The 13,505-nt window shown below is 37.1% G+C and overlaps 1 protein-coding gene across 1 annotated transcript in view; it reads right to left on the bottom strand.

Annotated features, from left to right (window-relative positions):
- Positions 1-2,420: 2,420 nt before the first annotated feature.
- LOC135205615 (uncharacterized) overlaps positions 2,421-13,505 on the bottom strand; it is a 30,941-nt gene continuing 19,856 nt past the window's right edge. The window contains exons 2-4 of the mRNA XM_064236407.1: positions 6,154-6,371; positions 5,549-5,785; positions 2,421-5,025 (exon numbers count right to left, since the gene is read on the bottom strand). Of these exons, the coding sequence (XP_064092477.1) occupies positions 4,848-5,025; positions 5,549-5,785; positions 6,154-6,371 (633 nt within the window). The 3' untranslated portion in view covers positions 2,421-4,847. The remainder of the gene's footprint in view (positions 5,026-5,548; positions 5,786-6,153; positions 6,372-13,505) is intronic.

Below are 13,505 nucleotides of genomic sequence, written 5' to 3'. Positions count from 1 at the left end.
TGGATCTTAGAATATAAAATGAAAGTATGGTTTTTACGAGTGTGACTTGAGTAAATGTAATGGGTAATGGTAGGGTCAAAGAAGAGGTAAATCATGGAGTAAGTAAAGAAAGCAGGTAGCTAAGGAGGATATGGAAAAGAAGTGATATGACCATGGAATCCAAAGTAGGAATAAGTGAAGCGATATCTGAGCCAGCTCTCCTTCATGGAAGTAAAATAAGGCATTGAATGTGAATGAGGAGAAAATATGGAGGCTCTTCAGGTGACCTGTATACAGTATATTTCTTCAACTGGCATGAAATGCCTGACAGATCTGTACATAAAAAAAATGACTAGATTGTACATAAATGATTAGCCTTCCTCAGCGTAGGATTTTTTTTTTCTCTCTCTCTCTCTCTCTCTCTCTCTCTCTCTCTCTGGTATCCGCCTTCATAGTTTTGTGGTAGAGCGTCTGGCTCACGATTTAACGAGCCGTGAATTCGCCGAGGAGAGAGAGAACGGAAAGCTGCCCAAAATTTATGTGCTAGGGCCATCCAAAGAGTTCATTAGGTACCCAGTTGTTAAACGACTCTTGTGGGACGCAAATAATAGGGATATATATATATATATATATATATATATATATATAATATATATATATATATATATATATATATATATATATATATATACCAGAGTGAGGAGCAGTGTTGGGGAGACAGAAGGTTTTGAGGTGAGAGTAGGATTACACCAGGGGTCGGCTCTGAGCCCATTTATCTTTAACATAGTGATGGATGTTATAATAGAGGAAGTAAGGGAGACAGTACCATGGAACATATTGTATGCGGATGATATTGTTCTGTGTGCAGAGAGCAGGGAAGATCTGGAAGTGAAATTGGAAAGATGGAGACAAGTACTGGAGGACAGAGGAATGAGAATAAGTAGATCCAAGACAGAATATATGTGTACCACCACTGAGGGGGATGATAGAGAAAGTATTCAGCTTGGTGGAGAGCAAATAAGGAGAGTTGATAAGTTTAAGTATTTGGGATCTTTTGTTAACGCTGGAGGAAGTATGGAAGAAGAAGTAAAACATCGGGTACCAGGCAGGCTGGAACAACTGGAGAGCGGCCTCGGGAGTTCTTTGTGACAAAAGAGTGCCGCTTAGGTTAAAAGGAAAATTTCACAAGACGGTGGTAAGAACAGCAATGCTGTATGGTACGGAAACAGCAAGCATGAGAAAAGCAGAGCAGAAGAAGATGGATGTGGCAGAAATGAGAATGCTTAGGTGGATGTCTGGGGCGACAAGAGTGGATAGGATCAGAAATGACTACATAAGGGGGTGAACTAAGGTGGTGGAAGTATCAAAGAAAGTGCAGGAGGGGAGGCTGAGATAGATGGTATGGACACCTGTTTAAGGAGAGATGAGGACCACGCTGGGAGACATACTATGGGGGTGGAGGTGCAAGGAAGAAGAAAAAGAGGGAGACCAAGAAAGAGATGGAAGGACTGTGTGAGAGGAGACTTAAATGAGAAGGGAATTGATGAGGCAGAAGCACAAGATAGAAATAGATGGAAACGGCTCATCCGAAACGGCGACCCCATATAAAAATGGGAACAAGCTGGGAAGAAGAAGAAGAAGAAGATATATATATATATATATATATATATATATATATATATATATAATATATATATACAGAGAGAGAGAGAGAGAGAATATGAAAAAGCACCAGACGGAAGCGTTCATTACTGCAACCAAGTGTATAATTATACCATCACATCTGGTGGACTTCGACGAGTTAATCATCACTCCTCATGGTTTAAACCATTCATAAGAGATTCTTGTTTTCTCTTATGTAATGAAATCCATTTGCCACGACTTTTTCATAATCATGAGTTCATGAGTTAGCTTCCCCTAAACAAGCCCAGTATCACAGGAAATTATATCTGGTAAATATTGTTTCCTTCTTAATTTTTAAGCACTGGAAGTCGTTGTCCCCTCAGGATCATTAGGTGCGCGATTCGTTACTTACAATGACAATTCTTATGACGGGATTCGGAGATAACCCAAATGTTTTAACCACATTCGATTGTACTGTGGAAATAGTAAAATGTGTTAAGTAAACAAATGCATTAGTTGAACATTTTATTAGAATAAATACATTAATCAGATATTAGCAAGACATTCTAACTAATGCCATCGTCGTGAAATATCTTAAATAGTATGCAAAATAGAAATTAACGATAAATACCTGGTGCTCTGCCTAGGTCACACGTTCCCATATACGTATCTGAACCGTTTAATATATAAAAGTATATATATATATATATATATATATACTATATATATATATATACATATATAAATATAATATAGATATTATAATAATAAAGAAAAATAAATTATATATATATATATATATGTGTGTGTGTGTGTGTGTGTGTGTGTGTGTGTGTGCGTGTGTGTTTGCTTGTACGTAAACGTCCATTTACACATACGTATTGTGCACATTTTGTGTTTTTTTTTATATTTCTAATCGTTTCTACTATCAGGTCATTGGTAAAGGAGAAAATAATATAATAGTATACAACAGTATCTGCCACATTCATAATTATATATATATAATAGGTTGGAAGATGGAAGCGATAGATTTGTACATGTGTGGGAGGGTCAATATATCATTTGATGGTAGGATGAGGAAGGTGAGTAACAGAATAGGTGTAGGGAAGAAGGTAGTAGTGTTTGTGCAAATGATTGCGAGGAAGCTTGGAATAATTATATGTGGAAGCCAAGGTGGGAATTTTTGAAAGAATTGTTGAGCCAACTCTCTTTTATGGAAGTGAATTGTTGTTGTTGAATATAGATGAACAATGAAGCGGAAGCTGCAGAGAGAAATCATTTGTGTTAGGTATGTGAAATAAGAACTGAAGGGTGACCAATTCTGTGATACACAGGTGATAAAAAGGCAAGCAAAGGTGAGAAGAATTGTCAGGGTTATGAGATGGTTTGGTTTTGTGGTAAGAATGGTGGATGCTAGGTTGGTGGAAAGAATGCGCAGTTCAGAAAAAATGGGAAGGAGGTAGAGAGGATGACTGGAAAGGCCTGCACAGAGGGCGTTGAAGTATTGTAAAGGATATGACTCAGCATCCAGAAGGTGAGAGTGCGCAGGACAGAAGTGAATGGTGCATCACTCTAGATGAACCTTCTCTCTAGGTGTATGAATACAGCAGGTAAATTATGAATATGGCAGTGATCTTTATCGTTTTATGGGAGCCACCATCTCTCATGGAAAAATGCTTAAGTGTGTGAATATACGTATATGTGTGCTTATGTTCTAATTAGTAGCCTAATGTCTTTTTCTTGACCTCAGCAGACGCTAGTTAGCATTTGCAGCTTGGTGGGCGATAGCCGGGAACGATCCACGGACCTAGCACATAAGTCGAGCGCTGCATAACTCGGTCATAGAGCCTCCTTCGGCTAGCTACATCTCCCAGAGGTGGGCGGTGGGGTCGCCACATACCTACATCCCATACATACTTATAAATTTGCATAGATATTTGCTTTTGCTTGTAGTACATACATACGCCTTTCAGAGGCTTATTTTGGAAATACGACTAGCTCTAGATAGTAAATTAGTTTCCTGAGCTGTTGTAGATTGTCCCTTTATGTGACTGGATATCTTAAATGAAGAACTTTTTTTCTCAGAGAAAGTAAAGGCAATTACCTCTAAGTGGTTCGGGAAACCTCTCAGAAAATTAAAAAGAATGTTGAATCGTTTAAAGATAGTCACAAGTTTTCATGTTATGAGCAATTTTCAGGAGAGACGTGTTGACCTGATGGATTTTTGCCCGAAGTAAATTTTTCAATATATCTAACAGAATACGTGCTAACACGAGTATTTGTATAGCCCTGTACAATAGTTTCTTATTACAAGTGTGGCTAAAGGCAATGATGTTGATAGGAATAAGTATTTCATCGAGACTAGAAGTTCCTTATAAGTTTTACTAAATGTTGTGAAAGACCATGGAAGTTTAATGGAAAATTCCCCGTGGAAAATGTGATATTACACGTTTTTGTACGAACGTGGATTAATTGCATCAAATGGGCAGAAACCTCAACTATCAATATTTTCGCTCTAATCACTTTATGGTTGATGTGGTGGCTCAGAGTAAGAGATAAGAGTAAGGGGGTCTTTTGCTTTGCTGCTCACCCTTTCATTCGACTGGTATTTTGTACAGATTTAGATCTGTCTGGTTTATTTAATCGATTGTGGCAATAGAAAATGTTCATATTCAGACTTTCTGTTGGAGGCGAATGGAAGTGAAGCAAAGGTGTTTAGAGACAAATGTAGAAGAAATGAAATATTGATAAAGCTTGGGGGAAAACGGACAGAAGAATGATAAATGAGAATTTACCTTTACGTAGCCAATATCGTACTTCGGTTATGGTACGATTGATTTCACCGCGAGATGTGTTTTGATGATGAGCCTTTTAGTTTGAAGTCCTTGGATGTGTCGGGACAGCTACAAGTGTTAGTTCTACTTACAAATCAGACCAACCACTGAATTAGGTTTTGGTCTCAAGGAAGCTTGTATTATCGGGGTCAAATTCTACATAACTACCGTCTACTCTAGGCTTTGGAAGTCACTTTTCCTGCGTGTGGAAGGATTCAAGGGGAGGCCCTCCATCATGCTGCTCCCGAACTACTTAAAAGAAGAGGTTGAATTTAGAGTTAACGCCCGTGCACGTTCATGTAACCAGCTGCTACTGAAACTCACTGCAGGTATTAGAGGTCTAGTGTGAACGGCACTGGGTCACAATGAGACTCACGAATCAGAAGAGCAAGGTGGTTTTGGGTATAGTGACTAGTTTTGGAGGATCCTCATTTTCTGAAACAAGTCTATCAGCTGTTCAGATGAATTGGGGCAGTTAGGAAACAGTTGGTCGCAGTTGCCGCCGTCGCGCCCCAGGTCCAGAGCCGTTCTGTAAGCGTCCAGGCCTCTCCAGTCGTCGCCGTCGCGCTCCTCTTTTGTATCTGCTAGACTGGAATGATAGTTTAGACAGTTTTTTAATTGGATGTATATTTTCAAAGAGCTTTCTCATGGAAATGTTAGGCATTTACAGAAGAACAAACATATATATTTATGCATTAAACTGCAAATATCCTTTAATAACCAATTCGCTCCACCTCGGAACTAATATATTTTCATATATGTTAACCGAAAGGGAATTTTTTAGTTGATAATAATTTCGTCCTCGTGGATTTGAACCAGCGCCCAGCGGATTTCTCCTCTGTTCGCTGGGCGGTGGTTCGAACCCACGAGAGGACGAAATTATTATCAACTAAAAAAATCCCCTTCGGTTAACATATATGAAAATATATTAATGCCGAGATTGAGCGAATTGGATATTAAAGGACATTTGTGGCTTAATGCATGTATACGAGTCTCGGGGATGTGATCAAAATTCACACACACACACATTTTACAACTGGTATGCCCACCTTTAAGATTAAACTGCTATTCGCAGTTAGATGTCCTTTGAGAACTGGAATGTCTTAACTCACCTGAGGACCCTGAGAAGATGCTTCGCATGACCCGTGATGCCAACGGAAGGTTTGGCACCGATGGCACAAGTCAGCTGGAGGCTGCATCCAGTGGTGTCCCTCTCCAGAGCCATCTGGAAGAGTTGCGCTACGAGGGGGTCCAGTTCGTTCAAAGGCTCTGCTGTCCCGTCGACCCCTCCTTGCTTTTCCTCCGTTTGACGGCGACGCCTACGACCGAAGAAAGGGAAGCCATTGTTGCTGGCAAAGGAAAAAGAGAGAGACTCTTTAGGAGAGTGCTTTGGGCGTTAATTCGACGTTACGGGAAATACAGTGATGCAACATGGATGTCTAACTGAATGAAGTTATTGAATGATGAACAGAAAAAGAAATGAACTACAAGAACGTTATGGATGGAAAAAGACAACCTTCCAACTGGAAGAAATTAAACCCTTTTCATATTAATATACTCTGTGTGTACAAATGAAATAACAGTTAATTTTATATAGTTTCTGAGAGGAAAATTGCCACTATTTTATAACGCAGTTCATGTTTGTACAGTATAATATGGAGGATCAGACATGTTCGTACAAATGCAGGTATGGCATCGATACTAGATCGTTACTTACAAGTGCCTGTTTCCTCCTCTGTACTGGTTATTGGAACCGAGAGCACTTTGTCTGCCAACATGGTAGGCGACGCCACTGGCCAGGAGGACAGCGCCCAGGCCGAAGAGTGCCTGGTTATTGATGGATACGGTGGCACTCTGCGGTGATGCTTCTTGCACGAGTAACGCAGTCACCAGCACTAACACGGTTGCGGCCAGAGATGGATTTGCCGTTCGCATCTGTTGAAGGAATGACGAATTATCTGAGTCTGTTAAGCTTACTAAATCTCTCTCTCTCTCTCTCTCTCTCTCTCTCTCTCTCTCTTTCTCTCTCTCATGGAAAATACGGCCACTCGAGCCTTGATTTATACTTCAAAAATTGATGTTTATGTTGTATTGTATGTTTACTTTGAGAGTAACAGAAAGTATAGTAAGGCAACAGGTGATCAGAACAGGAATTTTTTGCAGCATAGTAGTTTGGCGGTTTTTCGGTGTTTCCCGTTTTGTTCGTTTGGCGACATAGGACGATGACAGCAGTGACCCGGCCCGGTAACCAGTAGTGCCAAGTCAATCGGTCATCTGGAGCCAGTATATCCCTACGCAGATTGTGAAATGTCCCTATGTTTCTAGGGATTTTCAGAGGAATGTACCTACGTTTTTCTTTGGCATAATCGACCAAAAACATTAGTTTGCATGTTGTTTTACTTATGAATATTAGTAGAAATAAATGAATAAGTAAGGTGTACAAAAATATATGCTCATACTGACAAAAAATGGTGTTGTCTTATTTTCACTTGTACTACATAAACAAATTCACAGAAAAAAAATTGAATTTCCAATTTGAAATGCTAAGTAAACACATACTGCAAAACTAAAACTAAACATATGTATACTCTAATTTTGAAATGCTATAAACTTGGTATGAATATATATATATATATATATAATATATATATATATAGATATATATATAATATATATAGTATATATATATACATATATATATATATATATATATATATTATATATATATATATATATATATATATATAGTACATTGACTAGATGTGAAATTTCTACTTTTATTTATTCTGTTTTCTTGGAAGAGATTTTTCACTTTTCGAAAGTTCGCCTCTTTTCTGTCTTCTTTTTTACGTTTACTTGGCCCAGCTTCAGTCATTGTTATTTAACCTAAGATCTTAAGCAAAGTTGCTTAAATCAAAAGTTAAGAGGTCGAGTATTAAGCCAACTTCACGCACAAGAGCTTCGACACAAATCACTGTTTAATCACACATTTCCATTATAAACCGCAAATGGAATATGCCCACGTCAGCTTTTACCATATCTCGTTCCATACAAGTAATAATGCGATATTACTTTTTATGTATGCAGTACAAGCGTATCAAACTACTCAGTACACAGAGAACAAACTTTCCTTGTAAAAGAAACGTTTAGGACTAGATCGTTTATTCATGAGCGGAAACGGTAAAAATTGGTATTACTGTTTGATTCTTGTTCTGTGTAATAATTTCTATTAAAGAGTGAAAGACGTCTCTGGTACTGACTACGTTACTGTCACAGTATAGGCCACAAGATATCTTTTAATAAGGCTATTATTATATATATTATAATTGGGAAACTTGCTAATGTCCCCACGTTTTTGCCATAATTTATTTGGGCGTCCCTACGTCCCTACGCTTCAAATACATGTCCCAATGTCCCTACGCGTAGAGACATGTCCCTGCACTTGGCAACACTCCCTGTAACCTGTGCAATTAGGCGATCGGCAAGTATGCTACGAAATTGTCCACGGGCTGTAGGAATGCTGTTGCATTGAGACTTTTTTTTTTTTTTTTTTTTTTTTTTTTACCTTATATAACAATGAGAAAGCCGCCAATTGTCTACGGATCAGCTTATTAGGCGATTGAAAGTTGCAGTGGCACAGCATCCACTTGAGCAGTCACTGACATCAAATAATAAAAGAATAATGACTATACTCTGTTTTTTTTCATCTGTCCATCCGCCTGTGGTGTTTTTGTATGGTAACACTGCGTCCCGGGCTTTAGATAGTTACGCGATGTGTAAGTTTTAGGTAAATAAAAGGATATCTGGGTGTACATTTGCAACTGAAAAGTGTTTTAATAATTTACTGTATGCGAATTACACCGTTAATATTCGAAATAGGATATTATTATAATCGTTGAATATGAGCTGAATGTCACTATCTTAAGCCCGGGACGCAGTGTTACCATACAAAAACACCACAGGCGGATGGACAGAGGAAAAAAAAAACAGAGTATAGATTCAAATTAGCTTTGACAACACTGAAGTTTGAAGTCCCCGAGGGTATCGCTGTCCTCCCCTAGACTTTCGATCTAAGTATGTTCAAGGGTCAGGAAACTAGGTGGAAATTGAAGAAGAAGAAGAAGAAGAAGAGAGAGGAGAGAGAGAGAGAGAGAGAGAGAGAGAGAGAGAGAGAGAGAGAGAGAATTGAAATTGGTGGGTGGGGCCTTGGGCATAATAGCTACGTTTTCGTGACGTCAGTCACTCTCTCGGATTGGTATCATCGCTGTTGGAATTTCTCTTCATTTTCAAGACGCTGCCTTAACTGCTTACTTTTGGTACTGAACTATACCAACAAAAATAACAGCATGTTGTGAATAAGGCTCTATCAAAATCCCATACTAATCCGACTATTCTTCAAAGAGTTATTTACAAAATAACGATGACTTAATGCCAGTGAAATGCATAGCAGTAAAAAGAATCACCGGTGACTTAATTTTTCAAAAAGATGCATTAGGAGCTTTTAAGAGCCGAGAACACCCAAAAATTAAAATTAAAATCAAAATCTAAACAATCTGGCATTTGTTGTGGGGTTGTTAACTCCTTTCTCTTAGTCTTAGGTCGAGGTAGCAGCGCTATAAGTCATTTTGTCTTTGTCCTCTGTGGTGATCGGTTATCGTTTAGGCACGTGGAAGGCCTCGTTTCGTAGAGGCAGAGAGCCACGTTCATGATGAATAAAGGTTAGCATCCTTGGTCCTATTGAGTAATCTGGTTAGAGTTCCCGTGACGTTTAATTTGGGGCATTTTTTTTTTGTTACTGTGTGTTGGTAAAGCGATTAGGAACTAGCAATTGCATTTGTTATTGTTGCATTGAAGAACAGTTCTAAAGCAACAGGTCTGTACAATATGATCGTCCCTCTCCCTTATTGTTTGTTTCTACGGATCTGGTCTACAAAAGGACATAGGTTGCTCGCCCCATTGACCGTTTCACTCAAGAGGCCATTCTGGTTTTAAAAGCTGTTTTAATGTCGTTCTTTCTCATATTCAGCTTCTCGTGGTGGTTATTATACTCCTTCCTGTACGATTTGTAAAATGTCCCCTATTCGCCGCCTGTTGACATTAGTACCACTTATTTTAGCAATGGCTGAAGTGTATTAAACGAATATTTAGCGATAAATCTTATACGTTCTGATGAAGTGACTGACTAAATGGCTCCACCGAGCGTTTGATATTCACGGTGTGCATGCAAGTTGAGCCACTATCAGTATCAACACCGCAGCTCACTATGTAAAGTCCTTGTAGTTGGTTTCAGCAGTTTTAGGTTACTCTGGATAGGTCCAGATCTGTAAAATTCCGTAGGGGGGCAGTGCCTTCAGTGCACCATATGCGGTACACTGTAGGCATTACTTAGGCTCTTCGCAGCGTCCCTTCGGCCCCTTGCTGCAACCCCATTAATTCCTTATTCTCTACCTCTGTTCATGCTCTCTTTCTTCCATCTTACTTTCCACCCCTTCCTGACAATTGTTTCATAGTGCAACTGCGAGGGTTTCCTCCTGTTGCACCTTTTAAACATTTCGACTATCAATTTCCATTTCTCTCTCTCTCTCTCTCTCTCTCTCTCTCTCTCTCGTCCTCCTCCTCTCGTTTCCCCCCTTCTCTCTCTCCCCCTCTCTCTCTCTCTCTCTCTCTCTATTATCTCCTCTAATATATATATATATATATATATATATATATAAGTATAATATATTATATATATATATTCAACAGGCGGAGGTTTCTCTAAACCCAGTTATACAATGAAGGCAAGGGAAGCACACCAACAAGTCAAGGAACTCATATTTATTAAGTTGCAACGTTTCGAAGCCACCCAGCAGGCCTCATTTTCAAGCTAAAGAGTAACAATATCTAATCAGTGCAATAAAATTAAGCTACAATATTTAAATACACAATGTAAGGTACAATAAAACGATCACTGTTAAAAATACAAATAAGGACCGACCATTGAGTGTGAAGACAGAGGAATGACTAACAAAAAACGTAAACAGTTCACGAGAGGTAAAGAGGTGTAGACGTGGCATGGGTGTTCAGTGAGAGAACCAGTTTTTTAATAAACAATGATTCATTAATTGCTAAAACCTTATGATTGGAAGCTCTGCCCAAAACCTCAAAGTCCTTGTCCTAAGTAGAATACCTACATTTATCGGTATGATCCCTTATGTTGGAAAATTCGGGATTCGAAAGCTTAGTGCCAGTTCTATAGCTGACAACTCTATGACGGTCGATTCGGACCTTAAGTAACCTATGTGTCAATCCAATATTGGTTCCTCGATTACATTGAGGACAAGTGAATTTGTAAATAACACAAGAGGTCATCAATGGATCCAAACGGTCCTTGAAGCTGAAACGGCTACCTAAATTGGATCGACACATAGGTTACTTAAGGTCCGAATCGACAGTCATAGAGCTGTCAGCTATAGAACTGGCACTAAGCTTTCGAATCCCGAATTTTCCAACATAAGGGATCATACCGATAAATGTAGGTATTCTATTTAGGACAAGGACTTTGAGGTTTTGGGCAGAGCTTCCAATCATAAGGTTTTAGCAATTAATGAATCATTGTTTATTAAAAAACTGGTCCTCTCACTGAACACCCATGTCACGTCTACACCTCTTTACCTCTCGTGAACTGTTTAAGTTTTTTGTTAGTCCTTCCTCTGTCTTCACACTCAACGGTCGGTCCTTATTTGTATTTTTAACTGTGATCGTTTTATTGTACCTTACATTGTGTATTTAAATATTGTAGCTTAATTTTATTGTACTGATTAGATATTGTTACTTTTTAGCTTGAAAATGAGGCCTGCTGGTTGGCTTCGAAACGTTGCAACTTAATGAATATGAGTTCCTTGACCTGTTGGTGTGCTTCCCCTGCCTTCATTTGTATATATATATATATATATATATATATAATATATATATATATATATATAGTATAGTATATATATATATATTATTATATATATATATATATATTAATTATAATCATATATATATGTTATGTACAATCATATTATATTTATAATATATTTATATATATATATATATATATTTAAATATATATATGATTATATATAACACATATATATATATATATGTTATATATAATCATATATATTTAAATATTATATATATATATATATATATATATATATATATATATATATAAATATAATATTTAAATATACTAGCAATTACAAATCAAACTGATACATTTAACGTGATCCGAACGATATCGCAAACGCGCAGCCCCGTGCTATAACATATAATCGTAAATCATCTGACACTCACGATATCAATATGATAGATATAACGAAAACTTACCTTGACACTGAGTTACATCCGCCTTCCGCCACTTTTAAACACTGTCTCTATTATATAGTCCTTATGTAACGATTTGTCGTGTATAAACGTTCCGTCTCTTTCGCAATGATTAAAGAAAATTGAGCAACGACTTAGTGGAAGTCACTCTGTAATACTGTGTGCATGACCTGATGTAGGACATTATATAGGTATAGTACCGATCTGCCGTGGTGGTTCTTAAATGTACTCTCCCATTGGTTGGAGATAAAAATAAGAGAGTTCGTACAGAAATTTGCGTAGTGACCGATCGCAGTAATTTTGACACCCTCACCCAGAATAAGTGAGCTGGCTGGATTTACTAAGCCGGAAACCGCGAGCCCGCTTCTTAGCAGTCACTATGCAGGTCTTACGTTACGACCCTTCACTTCATCGTGGCAGGCGTTATTCAACCTGTTCACGTAGGATGCCGGTCTGTTACTTAGGACTTTTTGCTGAAGCCACTTGTGTACCACGGATGTCCTGTATCGGCGTTTAGCGAGTTCAATGTTCAATTCAAGTTTCAATTATTCTGAGTCGTCTATACAACATCACATTCCAATGTTTTCTGCTCGCTAATTAACCGACGTTTATTAAACGCCTCTATTTCGTCTGTGCCAGTCAAGAATGAACAAATATTTATGTTAAATTTATTTTATTTATTTAATGCTAACTGAACTTGTTCGCTTAAAAAAAGCGGGTCCGACTTATATTCTTCGAAACTATTTTGCCAGTCTCCCTTGATAATTTTCATCTTCTATTGTGTCCGAGCTGAAATATTCGCGACTTTCTCCGGGGAAGTTATACAGAAATTATGTATGAAAAATCGTAAAGTAACTAAGTCTACGGGAATAACCAACCTAGTTTCACGGCCAGAAACTGTTCCGTTTCAGGGAATCCCTTCTCACCCCCACCCCCTACAAAGGAGGGGGTTAGGTTGGATGAAACCCCATTACAAACCATCTTAGGGGTCCCTACGATAACCCTGGCAAGTTTCATGCCCATCTGACGAGCCGTTTGGCCGTGATTGAATGACAGACAGACATTACGCCCATTATAGCATGATATATGATTATATATAAACATTTGATATATATATATAGATATATATATATATATATATTTAAATATATATATGATTATATATAACATTTATATATATATATTTAAATATATAATTATATATAATGTATATATGTATATATATGTATACATGTATATATATATATATATATATATAATATATATATATATATATATATTATATATTATATATAATATATATAGTATAGATATTTTATATACATATACGTATATATAAACAGTTGTCTGTATAAACCTATTTATATAAATATAATATTTAAATATACACAATTATGTATAACATATATGTATATATATATATATATATATATATATATATATATATATATATATGTATATAATTATATATAATGTATATATGTATATATATATGTATACATACATACATATATATATATATATATAATATATATATATATATATATATATATATATATATATATAAACCGTTATCTGTATAAATCAATCAATCGCAGTCTCGTGTATGTGTATCATTTCGGTGAAATTGTCTTTCGTAGCAAGTATAGTTTACTTGACAATTTTAAATATCCTCGTTCATTGTTGTTTATATAACGTTACTTAGGATAAATCATT

Source organism: Macrobrachium nipponense, chromosome 24, assembly GCF_015104395.2.
Source record: "Macrobrachium nipponense isolate FS-2020 chromosome 24, ASM1510439v2, whole genome shotgun sequence".
Classification (NCBI taxonomy): Eukaryota; Metazoa; Arthropoda; class Malacostraca; order Decapoda; family Palaemonidae; genus Macrobrachium; species Macrobrachium nipponense.
This window is presented reverse-complemented; position numbering and strand designations above follow the sequence as displayed.